Here is a 20,040-nt window from a genome sequence, read left to right on the forward strand (position 1 = left end):
GGATGGGAGTTGGGGGTGGAGTGAGCATCTATCTGATTAAATAAATGCTGCAATGAATCTCGATCTTTCTTTGGCCTAACCCGTTTGTCAGGGATTCTCACTCCATCCATGAGTGTGCGCTTCAGCTTCAGATCTGGAATTTCAGGTTTCAGAGATTGCTCTGACTTGGGATTTAGCTAAAAAAGTAAACTACACTCAGCTAACAGGCAGTGAATTTCAGTGGTCCTAGAATCCTACTTAATTGGTCTCCTTTCTACAACTGAAAACCATATCACATTTTCTACAAAAGGCCAGGGGCCTCTCAGGTCTCAGCTCTTGAGGTACAGCAAAATGACTCATTCCTTTTTCCTGTTAGGGACTCTGGGCACTCATGAAAAAGACTACTTCTTCAGAGCCAGACAGAGGGTAGGTTTCTGAAAGTCCTAAACCATGGTGTTGCCCATTTGTTTTTCTAAAGACCAGTTACTTTGGCTCCCCCAGAGCCTTAGGGCTACCTGGCAGTGAGATATGGTGGCTGGTCAAGGAAAGAGAGGTTGCTAAAGGAGTGACAGGGTGGAAGGAGGCTGATGTCTCCCTGTCTTCATTGGAAACCTTGGAGAGCTGTCGAGGAGACTCCAGGAGCCATGAGTTGTTTGTGGGGATGAGAGCAGATCTCATCTCCTGTATTGGTCTTCTGTGTGGCCTGCTCTGCCAACCTTTGCTGTTTTTGTGAGCAGGCAATGCAGCAAGATTAGAGAAGCATGTGTATGAGGAGGCTGGTGATGCTGATGACTAAGACGTGTTATGGGTTGAATTGTGTTCCCCCAAAAAAGATATGTTGAAGTCCTAACCCCGACTACATCAGAACGTGATTTTATTTGGAAATAGGATCTTTGCAGATGTAATTAGTTAAGTTGAGGTCCTACTAAAAGAGTGTGGACCCCTAATCCAATGTAACAGATGTCTCTAAAAGAAGATGGCCATGGGAAGGCAGAGAGAGAGAGAGCACTGGTGACTATGCAGGCAGAGAGAGGGGTGCTGCAGCCACAAGCCAAGGAATGCCAAAGATTGCCAGGAACACCAGAAGCCAGGGAGGGACAAGCAAGGACCTTCCCCTAGAGGCTCAGAGGGAGCATGGCCCTGCTGACACCTTGATTTGGAACTGCTATCCTTCAGAACTGTGAGAGAGTAAATTTCTGGTGATTACAGCCACCCAGTCTGTGGTTATTATGGCAGCCCTAAGGAATTACTCTAGAATGGAAGAGGGGAGCAAACGGGAGCTTCCTGACAAGCACCACTCCCCTTCACCCACCAGGTGCTGGCCCGATGCAGAAGAGTTTCTCTACTCCTTGAGGACTGCATGCGAGTTCTCCCATCCCTAGTAACTGCCTCATTGCCTTAACCTTCCACCCCATTTCCCTGATCCTGTAGATCTGGGCCCTTTTCCTTTTACATTAAGTTCTAAAAATATTTTCAGTTCATCTGAAACTCTTCAACAACTTAAGATGGAAATGAGATATTTCTGCTCAACCGAACCTCCAGCTGAGATGGGAGAAACACAGTTGCCTGCAGTGGGGAGCTCTTCCCTCATCTGACCCCCCCATCCCTTGCCTGGGTGGGGCAGCCCAGGCTGTGTGCCCTGGAGGGGTGTTTCCTGGCTGGGGCCCCGTGGCCACCTCCATATTTCCCTGCAGTTTCTTCTCACCCCTGCTCTATGTGAGCCAGCAGGAGGGGGTGGTTTGGCTGACTCCAGGCAGGAAAAGGAACTCTGCCTTGAATTTCACTTTTCAGGAGGCAGAGTTTGATGGAGCTGGCTTGGCAGGTGGACACGTGGGTGGGCGGGTTCCCTGGGGAAGAGAACCGCGAGCCTGGAATTTGATTTCTTCCCCACACCACACGGCAGCACTGGCCAGAGTGCTTTTGATATTTAATTGGTTGCAACTTGAGCTCTAAGACACCCACACATGGCTTGGCATGGGGTGCCCCTGCCTTTATTACCAAGGGGCTGCCGCCTCCCAACTGGCTCACCAGGGATGCCAAAGGAGCCTGTTCCCAACAGTCTGCTTTGGTCAGGGCCACAGGCCAGCGAAACTGGGCATCTGAAAGCTGCTGGGGAAGGTGGGAAGCAGGAAGGGGGTCCTGAGGTTTGGGTGGAAGCCAATCCCATTCCTAGGACAGGGAGGAGAAAAACCTAAGTGACTTCTATTCCCTTTTCTTCTTGAAATGTTAATGTCAGGAAGGAAAGAGGGCTGGAGGTGGGCTTGGAAGATCCAGGAATGAGCATCAGGAGATATGACCCAGAGCAAGTCCATTTCTGTGCCTCAGCTTCCCCATCTGTTCAATGAGGATAATACCTACCTACTGGATAGGGTTTGTAGGGATTTAAATGAGAAAATACTTGACTAGTTGGTACCTGGCATAGTGAGCATATAATCAATGCCACTTATTTTATAACTCAGAAAAGCATGGTGGAAGTGCCCGACTGGCAGTCTTTAAGCCTTCACCCAATCCTTCTCTGACTTTAGCCAGCAGCAGACACCTCCCTTGGAGGAAGCACGAGGTTTGGACCTGGTTTCAAATCCCTGTGCCAATGCTTAATGTAACTCTAGGCAGAGGATTTGTCCCGCTGATGCTTGAACTTCCTTATCTGCACAGTGGGGATAAATTGTACTTCCCTTACAGGGTGCAAAGAGCCTTGAGATCATTCTCATACAGGGCCAGCACAGCACGGGCACTGGGCATCCCCTCGCTGGTCGTACCTCTGCTTCTTTAGCCTGCCCAGGGAGCCCTCCAAGGTGAGTGATATGGTTTGGCTGCGTCCCCACCCAAATCTCACCTTGAATTATAATAATCCCCAAGTGTCAAGGGTGGGGCCAGGTGGAGATAATTGAATCACAGGGGCAGTTTCTCCCATACTGTTCTCATGGTAGTGAATAAATCTCACCAGAGCTGATGGTTTTATAAATGGGAGTTCCCCTGCACAAGCTCTCTTTTGCCTCTTGCCATTTAAGATGTTTGCTTTTCCTTTGCTTTCTGCCATGATTGTGAGGCTTTCCAGCCATGCTGAACTGTGAGTCCATTAAACTTCTTTCCTTTATAAATTACCCAGTCTTGGGTATGTCTTTATTAGCAGTGTGAGAGCAAACTAATACAGTGAGGGAGGCCAGGGGTGAGCTGTTACCTGAACCCATCCTTGTGGCTGTCACTCAGGTGGCAGGTGCCTCCATGATGACAGGGGTTCCGGATGCAGGTGTTGATGGGCACAGTGCAGTCCTTGCCCTGAGGAGCAAAAGAGGGAGAAGCACCTGGTTAGGGGGCCTTCCGGGGCTGCCATGGCCCAGGGGACTCCAGGGGTTCCAGCATTCTCTGGGATGAGGCTGGGGAGATGACAACAAGGAGCCCCTAGGAAAGGCCTGTTATGTGACTTGGAGCCCACCCATGGGAGCCCTAACCCCTAGTCACTGCACAGTAAGAAGGGGAAGAGTGATGAGAAGCCAGGAGTTCAGGTTCTAGCCTCACTACTTCGCAGAATTTGCACCCTTCTCCATCCCAAACTGCAGGGCAAGAGCCCAGGCTATGGATTCAGGCAAAGCTGAATTCACATACAGCTGGTTTCACATTCCAGCTCCATCCCATCTGGGTTGGCTGATCGTGACCTCACAAAAGCCTCTTGACCTCTCCAAGTCCACCTCATAGGGTTGCTATGAGAATTAAGCTTGAGCTTTCATGTAAGGAAAAGATTACATGTGCATAATCCACCTAGCGCATAGTAGGCATTCTGTAAATGCTAGAAGATAACATTACCATGAGCCTCACTGCACCTTAAATATAACCCACAACTTGAGTAGGGAAGACTAAGGCCGAAGTGTGGCCAACAGACCTTGTCTCCTACAAAGTGACGACCCCCAGAGAACCATCCTTGATTGATCTGGAGTGGGGTCCAGGCTTTGGTATTCTAAAGTTCTGAAGGTAAGCCTAAGGTTAGGCCAGGTGGGGAACCTTTGCGATAGAGAGCTCAGGGTGATGTGGAATTCTTTGGAGCAGGCCCCTCTGAAGGGGACATGTGAGCTGAGGAGCCAACTGTGTGGAAGGTGGGGAGAGGAGCGTGCCAGGCAGCAGGAGCAGCAAGGGCAGCGGCCCTGAGGAAGGCAGCCCCAAGGTGGAGACTGAGCTCCATGAGACCCACTGTCCCAGGGAGCAGCCCAACTCTTCTTGGCCTTCTGGCTCCTGCTTCTCCTTTGGGACTGACAGACCAGTCTCACCCAAGTCTTGGCATGCAGTCCCTTATAGGACCTGGTAGCGTGGGGCCTGGGGAGGCGACTGCTGCATCCTTTCTGGGCCCTGGGCTCAGTGGCTTGGCACAGACCTGGTGGAGGTGATCATGGGAGCCCGCCCACTGCCACACCACCTGCTCATCATCTGCCTGAGAAAATCCTCTTCCCTCTTCTGCTGTTGCCGGTGATGTGATGGAATGGAACTGGGGCCTCCTGGCTGCGACGTTGCAGCCAACTGGGCCGAAGGCCTTGGGCCCAGGACAGCCTCTGCTGTGGACCCTCTCAAACACCAGAGCCTCAGGTCCATCTCCAGCAGCTGGAAGGCATGGGCCATGTCTGTCTGGTTCACTTCATGCCCTGTCCCAGCTAAGGGGCCAGTCAGAGGTTTCGTGGAGGAGGACAGGGAGAGTGCAGTTTAGGCTGGTATCTGGTTTTATCCTAAACCATAACAGCACAGGGCCCCTTTCTGAAAGTTGGTGTGGAATGGAGACTGTAATACTAATTCTCACCCACATTGCTGAGCACATTTTCCATTCCAGGCCTCATGCTAAGTGTTTTATATTCATGATCGCATATCATGTTCACAACAACCCTATGAGATTGGTGTGATTGTTATTACACTATTTTTACAGACAGGAAAGACAGACTTAGAAAGTGAGGTAATATGGTCAAGATCGCACAGCAGTAAGTGAAACAGGGAACAAGCAGCTGAACCCAGGCATCCAGCCCAAAGTTAGTACTGGGAGCCTCTATGCAGGACCACTTAGCTGGCCCCTCTCAAAACACGCGTTCTAAGGGCACGCAGATGGGAGTACACATTCTAAGTTGGCTGCTGTGTTCCTTAAGGAAATGACTGGTTCTCTCTGAGCCTTGTTTTTACCACTTATGAAATGGAAATAATACGACCTACCCTATGGGGAATTAGTTAATGGTTATATATGTAAGACACCTAGCATGTAATGGCAGCTCCATAAATAATAGCAATGTTGATGATGATGATGATGATGATGATGATGATGATGATGCTTGGGGTCTGAGGCAGGGCTGAATGTGAGTGACTAAAATACTTTTTCAGGTCTTTGGTTGGTGCCAAGTAGTTCCAGAGGTGCATATATGGGAGTGGTGGTGGCCAACACATAGACTGTGAAGGGCAGGACAAAGAACCTTGAGAAGGTCAAGGCAAGACCTCTCTAGCCCCTGCCTGGGTTAGCCCCTGCTCTGGGGAACTGGCAAGTACTAGTGACTCCAGGTCAAACCCTTCCAATGATGGCAGTGGTGGTGGAGGTGGTGGCAACTCCTGCAGCCCTTTGCGCCAAGCACAGAAATCCAGGAGGCAGAGCCTAGTGCTTGATGACATGGTAACTGGGCCTGGAAGTGGGGATTTCTGTCACTTACCTCTCCTTGAAAAATAATCACTATTGCCAATGCCTGGTTAATTAGCCTGATTCAATTCTCTTCAGCCTCATTTTGCTCAAATCTACCAGATTTGTGATGCTCCTTGGTCCTCCACCACACTTTCTACTCCTTATCCCATTTTGTGTGCGTGTGTGTGTGTGTGTGTGTGTGTGTGTGTGTGTGTAGGACATGGCCAGGAATCATGACTGGCTTCCTTTAAAACAGGTATCCCCAACCCCTGGGACATGGACTGGTACCGGTCTCCATTAGGAACCAGGCTGCACAGCAGGAGGTGAGCAGATGGGGCAGGAGGATTACCATCTGAGCTCCGCCTCCTTTCAGGTCAGCGGTGGCATTAGATTCTCATAGGAGCACAAACCCTACTGTGAACTGTGCATGCGAGGGATCTAGGTTGCTCGCTCCTTATGAGAATCTAACTAATGCCTGATGATCTGAGGTGGTACAGTTTCATCCTGAGACCATGCCCACCACCCAAGTTCCGTGGAAAAATTGTCTTCCATGAAACTGGTCCCTGGTGCCAAAAAGGTGGGAATCACTGCTTTAAAAGACACTGGGGGCTAGGCGCGGTGCCTCACACCTATAATCCCAGCACTTTGGGAGGCCAGGGTGGGCGGATCACAAGGTCAAGAGATCGGGAACATCCTGGCCAACATGGTGAAACCCTGTATCTACTAAAAATACAAAAATTAGCTGGGCGTGGTGGTGGGCATCCCAGCTACTCAGGAGTCTGAGGCAGGATAATTGCTTGAACCCAGGAAGCAGAGGTTGCAGTGAGCCGAGATCACGCCACTGCACTCCAGCCTGGCAACAGAGTGAGACTCTGTCTCAAAAAAAAAAAAAAAAAAAAAGACACTGGGAACAGCTACCCTCATTGGAAACCTCTTTCTGAGATCAGACGAGGAGTGCTGCTAAGTCCTTACTTCTCAAAGCGTGCTCCTTGGACTAGTGGCACTGGCATGTCCTGGGAGCTGATAAAAAAAAATGCACACTCTCAGGCCTGACCTCAGATCTAATGAACTAGAACTTGCATTTTAATAAGCTCTCCGGTGATTCTTATGCACACAAAAGTTTGAGAAGCACTGTTCTGAGACATTGGACATATGTGCCTGAAACTAATGGCTGAAAAAGAATCAGCCAACAGATATATTTTTTCCCCAAATCTTAACATAGTGGCAAAATACTGACCCTTTGTGAAGTATCTACTGAATCCTGGCACTGAGGTAGGCAAAGTACACACATAGCCCCTTTTCATTCTTCCAACAGTGCTGCACATGAGTATGAGTATTCTCAGTTACAGGTGGGGAAAGTGAGGCTTAGGGAGAATCTGACTTGGGAGTCGTTGTGAGTGTAGAGACTTTGTTGCAAGAGATAGCTGAGTTCTGGTTGTAGCTCATGCACTTCCTAAGTGTGAGAGCTTGGGTAAATTATTTCATCTTTATGAACCTTAGTTGTTTCATCTATTAAAAGAGGATAATAAAACTTATTTCACAGGGTGATTAAGAGTACTACAAGAGATAATGTGTTTAAACTGCTTCACAAAGGCCTGGCATTATAGTAGATTAAGAGTAGCTGCTACCAAATGTTACACAGTGATTCCTGTGCTTTTTTATAATATTGTGGCTTCCCAAGGTCACTCAGCTAGTCGATGGGAAAATGGAGATACCTGCAAAGAGGTAAATGCCTGAACTTTGAGCTTGGTTTTGTGGGTATCTGGGGATTTCTGTTAGCCACTCATGCAGAACTACCATCTCAGTCGCTCTGTTTGGGTGGGCTCTAACCCTGTCAAGAAGGAAAGCAGGGACATAGCACAGAGAATTTGATGCAACCCTCAGTGAAAAGATCCCTTGGGTTCAACCTGCTCCATTTTACAGCTGAGGAAACTGAGGTGAGGAGAAAAGCGAGTTCTGTCCAAGGTCATGCATCACACAGGCACAGGCTCCAGAGGGTCCTGCTTGGTGTTCTTCCCATGGCTACACTCTACTTGTCTCTAACCTGGAAATTCAGACAGGTCCTAAATAGTCAGGGATCCTCCACCTTAGCCCCTGCAATCACTGCACTTGCCAACAGGCAGTGAGTGCAGTGGCCAGGAGCACAGCTTCTAGAGTCAGTTGGTTCTGAGCTTTGAATCCCAACTCCCTTACCTACCATGCTCAATTTCTTCAACTGTAAAATGAGGGTCATTTTAGGAACTGTATTCTAGGGCTCTGATGAGGAGTATGCAAGATAATACATGTACCTTATTTAGTCTACTGTCAGTACATAGTAGATACTCAATAAATGCTGGCTCTTATGTTACTGTTATCATAGTTATCATCATCATCACCATCTATACCATTAGCACCATCGCCATCATCAACACCATCACCATTGTCACCTTTGTCATCATCACTGATACCATCACCATCATCATCTTCACCATCACCATCAACATCATGCACCCTAGACCTGCCTGGGCTCAACATTTTCCTCAAGATCAAAATCTCTGTTCACATTCTTCTAAAATTGACATGATGTTCAGAATCTTGAGAACAAAGTTCAAACAAGTGGCTTTATCCTGCAGTAGCTCTGAAGATACTCTCTTTGCTCTGACACTGACGGTCAGGTCATGCTTCATAGTACAGTCAAGTGTAGTTGGAAGAAGCCTGGACTTCAAACCCGGCTCTACTACTTTCAGACTCAAGCCAGTTTTAAAGAGAAGGAAGCAAGAATCAGAATGTGAAACAGTTTACCTTATCTCTAGAATAAGGATGATACTACCCATCTCATAAGCTGATTATAAAAATCAGAGAAGAAAATAAATGCATAAGCTCCAGATGAGTGCCTGGCCTTTACTGATGATTCAAAAGAGAACTATACTATGTATGGAATTGAGAATTTTACAAATGCAGTCACAGTTCTAGGAGAATGACTGAAGTTTCTTGGCAGTTCACAGTGCCATAGACTGATAATCCTGGATCAAACCAGCAACATACCACCTGTTACTGATGGCCTATTCCACACCCAGGTATGAGGGACTGCCATGCAAGGGTAAAGGTAAAAGGCAGCAGTATGCCAGCTTATTGAGTGCTCACTGAATGCCAGGTATCATCCTAGTGTATTGGGTACATTACTGTACATTTGATTCTTACGGCAAACCTATGAGACAGGTCCTAGTTTGCAGCTGGGAGGACAGATGAAATTACTAGCAATGGCCACACAGCTAGTAAATGACAAAGCTGGAATCCACACCTGCTTCTCTGTGTAATTGCACAGTCTGAGTTTTCTCTGCTGAATCCATACAAGGGAGTTTGAGAGGATCCACACATCCTGAGTATGTCTGCTGTTAATCTCTATTCTCCTCTCCTATTAATATTTTTTTTTGTGTATGTGGGTGCCCTGTAACTGAATTTATAACATTCTCAATTCCATACATAGTATAGTTCTCTTTTGAATCATCAGTAAAGGCCAGGCACTCATCTGGACCTTATGCATTTATTCTCTTCTCTGATTTTTATAATCAGCTTATGAAATGAGGGTGTATGGGTCTGGGACTCAGTGGTAAGTTTAAGACTTTGGAGGTGGCTAGCTTCAAAGGGAATCCTTTGGCTCTCTTGTCCCAAGCCCATAGGTGGCACTCTGACACTATCTGCTAGAAGCACAGCCATAGTCTAGAAATACATCAAGGAGTCCCGTTCCCTTAGAGGCGAGGCTGCCTCTAAGCCTGTCACTACGCACACACAGTCCCACTGGAGACAGAGACCTGGGGATGCCAGCTCACTCTCACTCCACCTGCATCAGATGTGTGCATTAGACAGGCTGCAGGGCTGTCCTGAAACTCTGGGCTTGCCCAGTGCCTTTGGATGGGTGCCCTGGGAAGGCTGGAAGCTGGGCAGGCCCTGCAGAAGAGGATGGAGCCACAGCTTTGCTGATTCCAGTGAAGCCCAAGGAAGGGCTCAGCTATCCAGGAAACCCTCCAGGGGAAAAGGATTGGGTTCTGGAATCACATAGCCCAGGGTCTTAATCACAGCTCTACTGCTTACAAGCTTTGGACATTGAGTTGAACTCTTGACAGTCTGAGGCCCAGCCTCCACATCCGTAAAAAGGGAATAATGAGGCCTTCTTAGGTTTGCTGGGGGTGTTTGAACAGGTGAGTAAAATGCCAAGCACAGTACTTGGCATAATCTGTACTCTGTAGGTGCTGGTGAGAGGCACATGGTCAATATCCACAGGGGTCAGCAGGGGGGATGACACTGTGCTCTGGGTGAAAGAAGGAAAGACTGTCTTGGAGGTAGTCTGGATTTCTGGGGAGGACAGAGGGGAGAACTGGGATCTCATCCTCTTGCTGGCTGACCTTATCCGGTGAACCTTTTGGGTGAGTTTGCAGCCCCTAGGCCTTTCAATCCCCCATCCCTATATTTACATCAAGCTGGAACTGGCACTTTCAAGGCTGGTTGCTCTGAGGGTGGGGTTTGGCAGGGGCATGGTGGGGTGGAGGTTCTGGAAATCCCTTTAGAAGGGAAGTTGGGAGAATGGGTTCAAGGGATGCCTCTACTTGGAAACACTTTCTCTCTGAGACTGAATTTCCCCATGTTTCACAAAGAAAATACAAACGTTACAGTTCCTGTTTCTCTCTGGACATCCTTGTCAAGACCATATGGGGTCCTCTCTGACTGGCAGCTCCCGCCAGTTCAGAGAACAGTGTTACTGGCAAATGCTGCTTTGGGGTGGTGACCTGTGCGATGGACTCATCCAGGCTGTCCCTTGGAGAAGGGAGGGTACGCAGGGCGCGGTGCCCCTCTCTGGGGCCAGGTCTGAAGGAGGAGCCTGAGGCATGAACATGGGGGACAGGGCCTCCAGCATACCTTGTAGCTGTAGGGGCAGGCACAGCGGTACAGCTCCACAGGGTCCTGGGTGCATGTCCCATTATTCTTGCATGGGCTGGAGAGGCAGGCATTGCATTTGGCCACAATGTTGATGTCCACTGGCCCTGGGCAGCAAAACCAGAGTACTGATGGCAGGTCCTGAGTGCGCTCACTGCCATACCTCCCTTCCCCTCTGCTCTGGGCCCTCCCTCAGCCAGCGCCAGCCCCTCCCCAACTCCATGCCCAGATGGCAGCTGGCTCTCCTCAGCCAGCACATCCAGTCCAGCTAGAGTCCCATTAATTCAGCCACTGTCCAGTGAGGAAAAATCACAGTGGGACATCATTCAGAAACACTTCTGCAGTCAAATCAATTACTGTAATTAGCCTGATCCGATTTTGGTGCTAATCTGCAAACAATGCACCATAATTAGAAACCCCCTGTGTATCTTTTCATATTCCAGGAAGCTCTGGGCCCAGGCTCCATTCAGACCTCCCATTTTTCTACCCACAAACACCCCTCCCCATGGAATAGTCTGTGCCAGGCTAAGCAGGGCACAGTGCTTGGGCCAAAGGCACACAGAGGAAGTCCCCCCTGGAAAACCTTGAAAGAAAGAAATAGATGGCCCCAGAGGACACAGCGATGATGCTGACAATGGACGGAAAACTGCTCAGGTACATGTTACATCTATGACCGTTTCAGCCATGTGCTTGCTTTAGCTGCAAGCACTGGAGGGAGGTCAGGGTCCTTCCCAGAGCTTTGCAAAGGGGGCTGTGTCCTGCTGCTGCAGCCAGCTTTGACAATGAGCCCTGGATAAACAGGCCACACTTAGTGTCAGGACTATAAATGACCTTGGGGTTAACAGTCATCAACTTAGAGATGGGCTGAGATGAACTTCAGTGAGTGACCGTTTGTGGATGAGTAAACAGAGTGGCCTGATTGAGAGCTGGTACCAGGGGGCTCAACCCGACTTCACATTAGAATAGGAAGACTGTCTTGGTTTGCTTGCGGCTGAGGGGGTTTGCAGGACACAGAGCTTTCAGTGCTAAAACCAAGAATGGCCCAGACAAAACCCAGATGACCAGATGACTTAGCTGCCTTACACTACCAGCTACAGTGTTTTTTGCTTTTTGTTTTTTTTTTTTGAGATGGAGTCTCACTCTGTTGCCCAGGCTGGAGTGTGGTGGTGCAATTTCGGCTCACAGCAACCTCCACCTCCTGGATTCAAGCAGTTCTGCCTCAGCCTCCCAAGTAGCTGGGATTACAAGCATGTGCCACCACACCTGGCTAATTTTTGTATTTTTAGTAGAGATGGGGTTTCCCCTTGTTGGGCAGACTGGTCTTGAACTCCTGACCTCAAGTGATCCGCCCGCCTCAGCCTCCCAAAGTGCTGGGATTAGAGGCATGAGCCACCGTGCCCGGACCCCGGCTGCAGTGCTTTTAAAAGTCCCCACACCCAGGTTGTACCCCAGACCAATTTAATCAAAACCTAGAAGGTGGAGCCAGGCTTCAGTAATTTTAAAAGCTCCTATATGACTTCCAAATGTGCAGCCAAGATTGAGACCTATACTGCTCTTCGCCTAGGTGAGCCTCTTTAGTATCAGATCAGATAGCTTAGAAGCAGGGGGAGGAAAATTAAAATTAGCTTTAAGCCAATGGAATGTTTTTCTGCTTGCAGCAGAAGTGTGGGACACATTAAAGTTTGAGAGGGTAATTAAAGTGTACCTATATATCAAAATAAGTATTAAGCCTCTCAGAGATGAGCAAAAGAGATTATCAAACAACTGTGTATACAAAAGTACATTTTTGATAAAAAATTCAGGTTCCCCAATAATCAAAGACAAAAGGAGTTTTTTTTTTTAACTTATTGAATTAGCAATGAGAAAATAAGAGAAAATAATGACAGAGTCTAATGAAAAATGCAACCAAAGGATGCTACTGGGAATGTAAATTGGTTATAACCCTTTTTGAAAACCAATTTGGCAAAATGTGTGAAGACCTTAAAAATAATAATATACTTTGATTCAGTAATTTCTGTTCTCTGAATCTTATCTGAGGACATGATTTCAAACAGAGAAAGATCTTTATGTGTCAGTGGTAAGACAAAAAAATGGAAATACTCTAAAGATTCAAAACCAGAAATGGATTAAGTAAGTGGCAGTGGAATATTACGGCTTGATGATAAAGACTGTGCATTCTGGAATCAGATAGACCTGGAAGCCTGTTAAGCCTCGATTTTCTCATTTTTAGAAATGAGGATAATATTAAAAGTTGATTGCATAGAGGTATTAGAGAATTAAATAAGTTGTTACATGAAGAATGAGAAGACCTGGAAACCTGTTAAGCCTTGATTTTCTCATTTTTAGAAATGAGGATAATATTAAAAGTTGATCACATAGAGGTGTTAGAGAATTAAATAAGTTGTTACATGAAGAATGAGAAAAAAATACATGAGAAAGTGCTTAACATCATTCCTGTTGCATAAGAACTCGGTAGTTGTTGTTATAATAATAATATGATCAATAAAAAAACACACGTACAAAAGTTTGCTGGGTAAAATGGGAAAATGCTTATGTTTTAATAATGTTGGATAAAAAAAATGCAGGTTAAAGATTTTTCTCAAGGCCAGGTGCAGTGGCTTATGCCTGTAATCCCAGCATTTGGGGAGGCCAAAACAGGAGGATCGTTGGAGATCAGGAGTTCAAGACCAGCCTGTGCAACATAGTGAGACCTTGTCTCTACAAAAGATGAAAAAAAAAAAAAAGATATTCTCCACTATGGAAAGACATGTACAGAAAGAAGTCAGTGAGGAGATGTGTGGCAATGCCAGCAGGGGACTTGGAGAGAATGACACTTGGCCCATTAGATAAGGGTCCACATCAGCGTCAGCATCTGAGCCTCTTTGTGGGACCCATGGAAGAGACAGGGTGAAGGTTTCTGAAGCCACATCTGTTGAGATACCCTGCTCTGACAGGTTGCTGGGAACACAGCAGACCCCACAAGGGGCAGGGGAGGGTGGGGTGTGGGCGTCACCTACCTTTGCACTGGAAGCGGTGGGTTGGGGTGGTGAGCAGGAGCCTGTCAGCCATGGGCTCAGGGCTACTGCAGCGGGCAATGCCAGGCTCCTTGTAGCCCGCCTTCACCCACTCCGACAGCCACCGAAGACTGCAGTCACAGTGGAGTGGGTTGGTTCCCAGTGCCCTAGGAGGCAGAACAGGAAGTCAGGGCCCCCTGCCCAGCTTGGCCAGTAGCCTTCATATCCTCAGCTCTCTGGAAATGCATTTTCAGACTTTGGCTAGACTGGAGGTATCCAATATGAGGCCAGCGGAGTAGTCGTCTCCACTGTGGCAAAGTTAATATCTCCAGAGTGTACTTCCAATCCTGTGGACGTTTCAACTCCCATCCCAGCCCCTTCCACTTCTGAGGCGTGGCTCTGACCTACGGTAAGACTCACTCTTCAACTCAACCCCATCCTAGCTCCTTTAGGGAGCTTCCTGGATCTCTGGCCATCTGATTATCTGGTTCCCTTGCCCTGTTGAAGGGTCCACTGGAGGATATACTCTGCAGAGAAGGTTCTGAAACCCAGCAACCTAGGGAGCAGCTTCAGACCACTTGGCTGAAGAATGCAGGGGAAGAGGGTTAAGTCCAGTACAGACATCTCCAAAGTTGTGACTGGAAAGAAAATATTAGAAATTCTATTTTTTTATTATATCCTTTAACAATTCTACTTTTGAAAGTTTTAGAATATGCATACGTAGTATATCCGTATTATAGTGTATGCACACATTATGAAAATAATTAAATATGCATATAGAAGGAATGCAAACTCGAAAATGTTCACTGACAGAGGTATATAAAAAAAGGTAGGGATCCCTGATCTGTGGAAGAGAGGTCTGGCCTGGGAGTGAGGGAACCTAGATTCTAGTCCAACATCTCACTGACCTGATAGTCAACCTTTAGCTAGTCACCTAATATTTATGGGCCTCAGTTTTTCCTGTGTAAAATAAGAAGGGAATACCTGTTGCAGAGTGCAGAGTGGGTAAGAATATGTGCTTTGGAGTCAAGGCAAACCTGGATCTGATCCTGGGCCCTGCCATCTGCTAGCCGTGCCATGCTTAGACACAATGTTATTATATATAATAATAGGATAAAAATGCCTTACAGCTGTAAGAAATAAATAGAAAACGTATCTAAAGTGTTTAGCCCATAGTACATGTTTTCTATTAGTTCTTATTAAATATTTACACTGTTTACATAATTGAGGATTCCTTTGAAGGCTTCTGAAGTGGGGAACAAGACAATATGCATAGTGTGGATACATTGTTGTAAAATATACTGTATGCATAAGGGAAGGACATATGCCAAAATGCTGACAGTGATGACATTGTCGCTGACACTTTCATGCTTTCATGTTTTGAATGTGCATTGGGGAGAAATACTGCTACTTACAGATGGGAAAGAGATGGGAGGTCGTTGAAGGAGCCTTCAGGAACGCTGGAAATGTCGTTGCCATGGAGGGTTCTGAAGCAGAGGGCACGGGTCGGAAGGTTAGCATCCACTAATTTGAATTTAGCATATTCTCAGGGCCTCCAGTGCCTGGCCCTGCCACCCTTCACTTTTGCTCAGAGCCCCACTGCTCCTAGCAGTAGCTGCAGCCCCCTTTGCTCTGGGTGCATGAATGTTCTATGCCCAGCTCAGCAGCAAGGATGGAGGGAGTAGAGGGTTTGGGGAAGAAGCGGGTGGACTTTTCAATCTGATAGACCTGAGGTGAAATCAGAAACCAGTCTCTTTTAGCCTTGGAACACTGGATAAGTTACGTCACTTTTCTGGGCCTTCATTTTTGCAGCTGAGAAATGAAGAGACATATCTACCCAAGGGAGTTACTGGAGTTTCAAAGATCATATGAAGAGCTGTGCTTAAGACTGGAAGTTCTGGAGCCAGGCTGTGTGAGTCAAACCTGACTTTGTCGCCTACCAGCTGTGTGACTAAGGGCAAAGCAATTTACCCTCTCTGTGCCTCAGCCTCTATTGTAAAACAGGTATGAGAATAAAAAGGCTTGCCATGGAAAGTTGTCATGGGTGTGTTAATCTACGTAGAGAGAGCCAGCATTTTCTAAGTGCTGAATGACTAATCAATATTAATATTTGTGAAAGAGTCTTGAAGGGTATCTGTATCAAGGAGCTCAGTAAATTAGTTCCCTTTGTATTTACCTAAAGAGATCTTAGGTGGGTTGAGAAATGCTACCAATCCCAGCTTTGGTGACAGAGGGAGGGGGTCCTCAGCTCCCGAGGAGTCTCTGGAGCTGAACACTCATTGTTATGGAAACGGCTTTGGCATCAGCCACACACATACACGAGTCTGGCACTTGTGTGCACCCGAGTGCATCTTCCCACAGCATGTCGGAAGGGCCGTGCACCCCACTTGGTATTAATCATGCCTCTCTCCACCCTGTGGTGTAGGCAGCTAGGAGCTATTCTCACACAGCGGTGCCATATACTAAGCCTTCCACAAATGCCTGGAGAATAGGTGCATAAAAAACCTCAATGAACACTGCTCCATGCTCAAGTAACAACACGAGCAAATCCACAACTCATGGATTATATTCTCCATTAAAGGATTAATCATCAACTGCATAAAAAAATCTGCAAATTCATAGAAACTCAAAGGCTTCTTTAGTGACTGATGGGCACCATCACCTGTGTTGGCAATAATCACCCTTCGGGGTAAGGACTAACAACTTTATTGCAGGCAGAGAGTCCTAGTAGAACAAAGAGACGATTAGTGTTGACAGTGGAAGTACGGATGGAATAATAACGAATGAATTTGCTCTTCTTCTCCCTTCAACTGAAGTTAGTTTGCCTTTGGTCTTCAGCTGACATAGAGACATGAGCCTAATTACTCTTGATTGATAGAAAACAGTGGCTCTCACACTGAGTGAGTGTTGGAAGCTAGTAAATATGCAGATTCCTGAGCCCCACTTCCAAAGATTCTGATTCAGTGGGTCTGGGGTGGGGCCTGAGATTCTGCATTTCTGACAAACTCTGAGGTGATGCTGATGCCAGTAGCAAGGGTTTAGAAAGATTTCTCCTGTTGGTTTAAGGCAAGGCCCTTATTTCTCTCCTCTTCCCATATAATCTCCTCTTCTCTTTCTCCTCTTAGTTAACCTCCGTTGACATCCTCATCACTGTCATCAGCTCCTTCTCCTCCCACCTCACAGTTCTCTGGTGAAATTCTCAGGGTGAAAGTGAGCCTCAATGCTTAGGCAGCTAGGACAGCAGGAAGATGGCAAACAGCCATCTAGAGTGTTCATGATAGCTTCTCACCTCCCTGAGTAAGGAAGAGCTAGAAGCACTTCCTAACACTTCTATCAGCATCATTTAGCCTCTAATTCATGAGGTTATTTATGAATCATACCAGCCCCTGCCTGCTATTGACTTTGATGGCTTCATGGCCGCTTGCTGTTTTGCATATGCACCCAGCTTCATTGTTAGTCATTTCCAAATGAGGCCTGGACCCCTGGAGAGGCATGAGGCCTAATTTTAAAACACCAAAGGACCCAAGGGCAGCTTTAGCATTGTGACATCTGCAAGTCAGGCTCCATTCTCTACTAAAAATACAAAAATTAGCCGAGTGTGGTGGTGGGCGCCTGTAATCCCAGCTACTCGGGAGGCTGAGGCAGGAGAATTGCTTGAACCCAGGAGGCAGAGGTTACAGTGAGCCAAGATTGTGCCATTGTACTCCAGCCTGGGTGACAAGAGCGAAACTCCATCACAAACAAACAAACAAAAAAACCCTGCAGAGTAACAGGATTATAATTTACTAGGAGAACTCATTAAATCCGCCTACACTGCAGGTTCTCCATCCTCGTTTGGCCTCCAAAGAAGTACTCTTGCCTGTCAAACAACCATCCTAAAGGATGCTAGAGAAGTGGAAGAATGAGTGTTCCTTCCCTTTTCTCCTCCCCTTCTCCCTGATGCCTCCCAGGGGCTGGGCTGGCAAGCAACTGTCAACTCTCAGTGGCTCATCTTCAAGCACTTGGAACTCCTCCTCCTTGCCTAACTCTTAGGGGATGTTAAAGGCAAACTTAAGAATTTCAGAATGCAGATGAGGGCACCATCAGGGCAACATTAGGGCATAACCATTCCTCAGTTCTGGGCTGCGTGAACCTTGGGTCTCTGAACCCCTACGTCCTACGGTTAATACAATGAACAGTGGGAACTATCCTCATTCTAAATGTGGGTAGGGGTGGGTGAATTCTCTTCTGAGCAGGCTAAGCTATTCCCAGGTGATCTGGGGGTTCAGAACCTAAGGCTCTGGAGTCAGACTGCCTGGGTGTGAATCCTTCCTCTGATACTGGCTGTGTGAGCTGAGACAATTGACTTTTGGTTTCTCAGATCTTTTGGTTTCTCAGATTTTTTCATCTCTAAAATGGAGGAATTCTTAGTAACTACATATAGTAGACATTTTTAGGGGATGTGGGTTTCTCGGCATCAATGCTGTTTTCTGTAGCAGTTCCTCTGTTTTCTACTGGGGATCACCCCTCCCCACCTCTTGGTCCCAGTGGTTTGGCCTCTGTATGAACCTATGGCTCAGGTCTGGCCAATCAGAGTCACAGTGATTCGTGTGAGGTTGAGCATGCAACCTAAGGGAGCCAAGGAGACACACTTCTGGGGCTCTCTGGAACGATGAGGGAAGAAGCAGTTTAATTTTGTGGGGCTGCTGAGCTGCTAGAATGTAAACTTTCAGCCCATCAGGACCCTCTGTGTCTTAAATAGAGAAAGACTGCCTGAGAATGAAATCTACTTAGGAAAACAGGGCAAGAGGCAGAGGTACATTTCTTTTTATTTATGATTATTTTTGAGACAGAGTCTCACTTTGTTGCCCAGGCTGGAGTGCAGTGGCACGATCTTGGCCCACTGCAACTTTTGCCTCTCAGGTTCAAGCGATTCTCCTGCCTCAGCCTCCTGAGTAGCTGGGATTACAGATGTGCACCACCATGCCTGCCTAATTTTGTATTTTTAGTAGAAATGGGGTTTTGCCATCTTGGCCAGGCTGGTCTTGAACTCCAGGCCTCAGGTGATCGACCTGCCTTGGCCTCCCAAAGTGCTGGAATTACAGGCGTGAGCCACTGTGCCTGGCCTACATATTTCTTTTCTTTTTCAGACAGAGTCTCACTCTGTTGCCAAGCTGGAGTGCAGTGGCGTGATCTCGGCTCACTGTAACCTCCACCTCTTCGGTTCAAGTGATTCTCCTGCCTCAGCCTCCTGAGTAGCTGGGGCTATAGGTGGGCGCCACCATGCCCAGCTAATTTTTGTATTTTTTTTATTTTAGTAGAGACAGTGTTTCACCCTGTTGGCCAGGATAGTCTCGATCTCTTGATCTTGGGATCTGCCCACCTCAGCCTCCCAAAGTGCTGGGATAACAGACACATTCTGACAGTATCATTGCAGTACCTGCATCTAGCCCTAGAGCCTGGTATCTTCCAGTGCATTCTTCAGTTATCTGAGTTGATAAATTCTCTTTATGCTTAAGGTGGTTTGAGCTGATTTTCTTCCTCTTTGCCCAGGAGGACAGCTAGTATACCACTTCATAAGCTAGCTGTGAGGATTAAAAAACCGGATGCCAGTGGTTCAGAAGCACTCAGTCACATCAGCTATGATGATTGTTATCACTGTCATGACTCCTCCTCTATGTTTTTGAGTGGATTTTGGGGCCAGTCCTCTGGGAGTTACCCACATAGGGTGGAAGCCTGAAAGTGTGCAGCTTGTATGTCTCAAAGGCCATGGTGAGTCCTGTGACCTGATTCCAGGACTGCAGAGGAGACATTGCATTTTGGCAGAGCGGTCAGCACCTGTCCCCTTTCTCTCTGCATCTTCCATTTCACCCACTCCTCAATTCCCATCAGAGGCCTCTCTGGGTGAGGAAGAAAACACCTCATTTTTACACAGGCCAGCTCCCTCCAGTCTGAAATGGGTGCAGATAAAAACAGATGCTAGCCTGCGATGGGGAAGCAGGTAGATTGTGGTAGAAAGAGCACTGGGCTAGGAGCCCAGAGGTGAATCCCAGCCTTGGTTCTGCCTGTGCCTTGGGGCTACTCAGCAGCATCTCTTCCCACTCCTGCCCCCAGAAGCCACATTGCAGCCACACTTGTAGCTTCTTGTGATTCCCCCAGTGCATATGCCTTTCCTGACTTCAGGGCCTCTGTCCAGGGCATTTATATTCTCCTGGCCTAGAATGTTCTTCACTCCCATCCCTACTTAGGTAACCCCCTCTGGTTTCTCAGTCTCAGTCCTGGAAGCACAAGTTAAGAGGAGTGATTCTGAAAGCAAATAGTCTTGGGTTTAAATTCCAATTTTACTACCTACTGATTACATCATTTTGGGCAAGTTACTTAATCTCATTCAGCCTCTATTTACTGATCTGTGAAATGGGGATAACAGCGGTATATCCTTCACAAGGTAGAGGGTGACTAAGATAACATAACTAAAGCACTTAGCCCTTTGTGCAGCGCATAGCCACGGCTTGATGAATG

At 47.3% G+C, this 20,040-nt stretch overlaps 1 protein-coding gene across 1 annotated transcript in view; it reads right to left on the minus strand.

The window, feature by feature from the left end:
* The window catches only part of SLIT3 (slit guidance ligand 3), a 636,449-nt gene that overhangs the window by 31,410 nt on the left and 584,999 nt on the right, over nt 1–20,040 (minus strand). Inside the window, exons 24-27 of the mRNA XM_054486980.2 lie at nt 14,958–15,029; nt 13,546–13,709; nt 10,511–10,635; nt 3,161–3,258 (exon numbers count right to left, since the gene is read on the minus strand). Of these exons, the coding sequence (XP_054342955.1) occupies nt 3,161–3,258; nt 10,511–10,635; nt 13,546–13,709; nt 14,958–15,029 (459 nt within the window). The remainder of the gene's footprint in view (nt 1–3,160; nt 3,259–10,510; nt 10,636–13,545; nt 13,710–14,957; nt 15,030–20,040) is intronic.

Source organism: Pongo pygmaeus, chromosome 4, assembly GCF_028885625.2.
Source record: "Pongo pygmaeus isolate AG05252 chromosome 4, NHGRI_mPonPyg2-v2.0_pri, whole genome shotgun sequence".
Classification (NCBI taxonomy): Eukaryota; Metazoa; Chordata; class Mammalia; order Primates; family Hominidae; genus Pongo; species Pongo pygmaeus.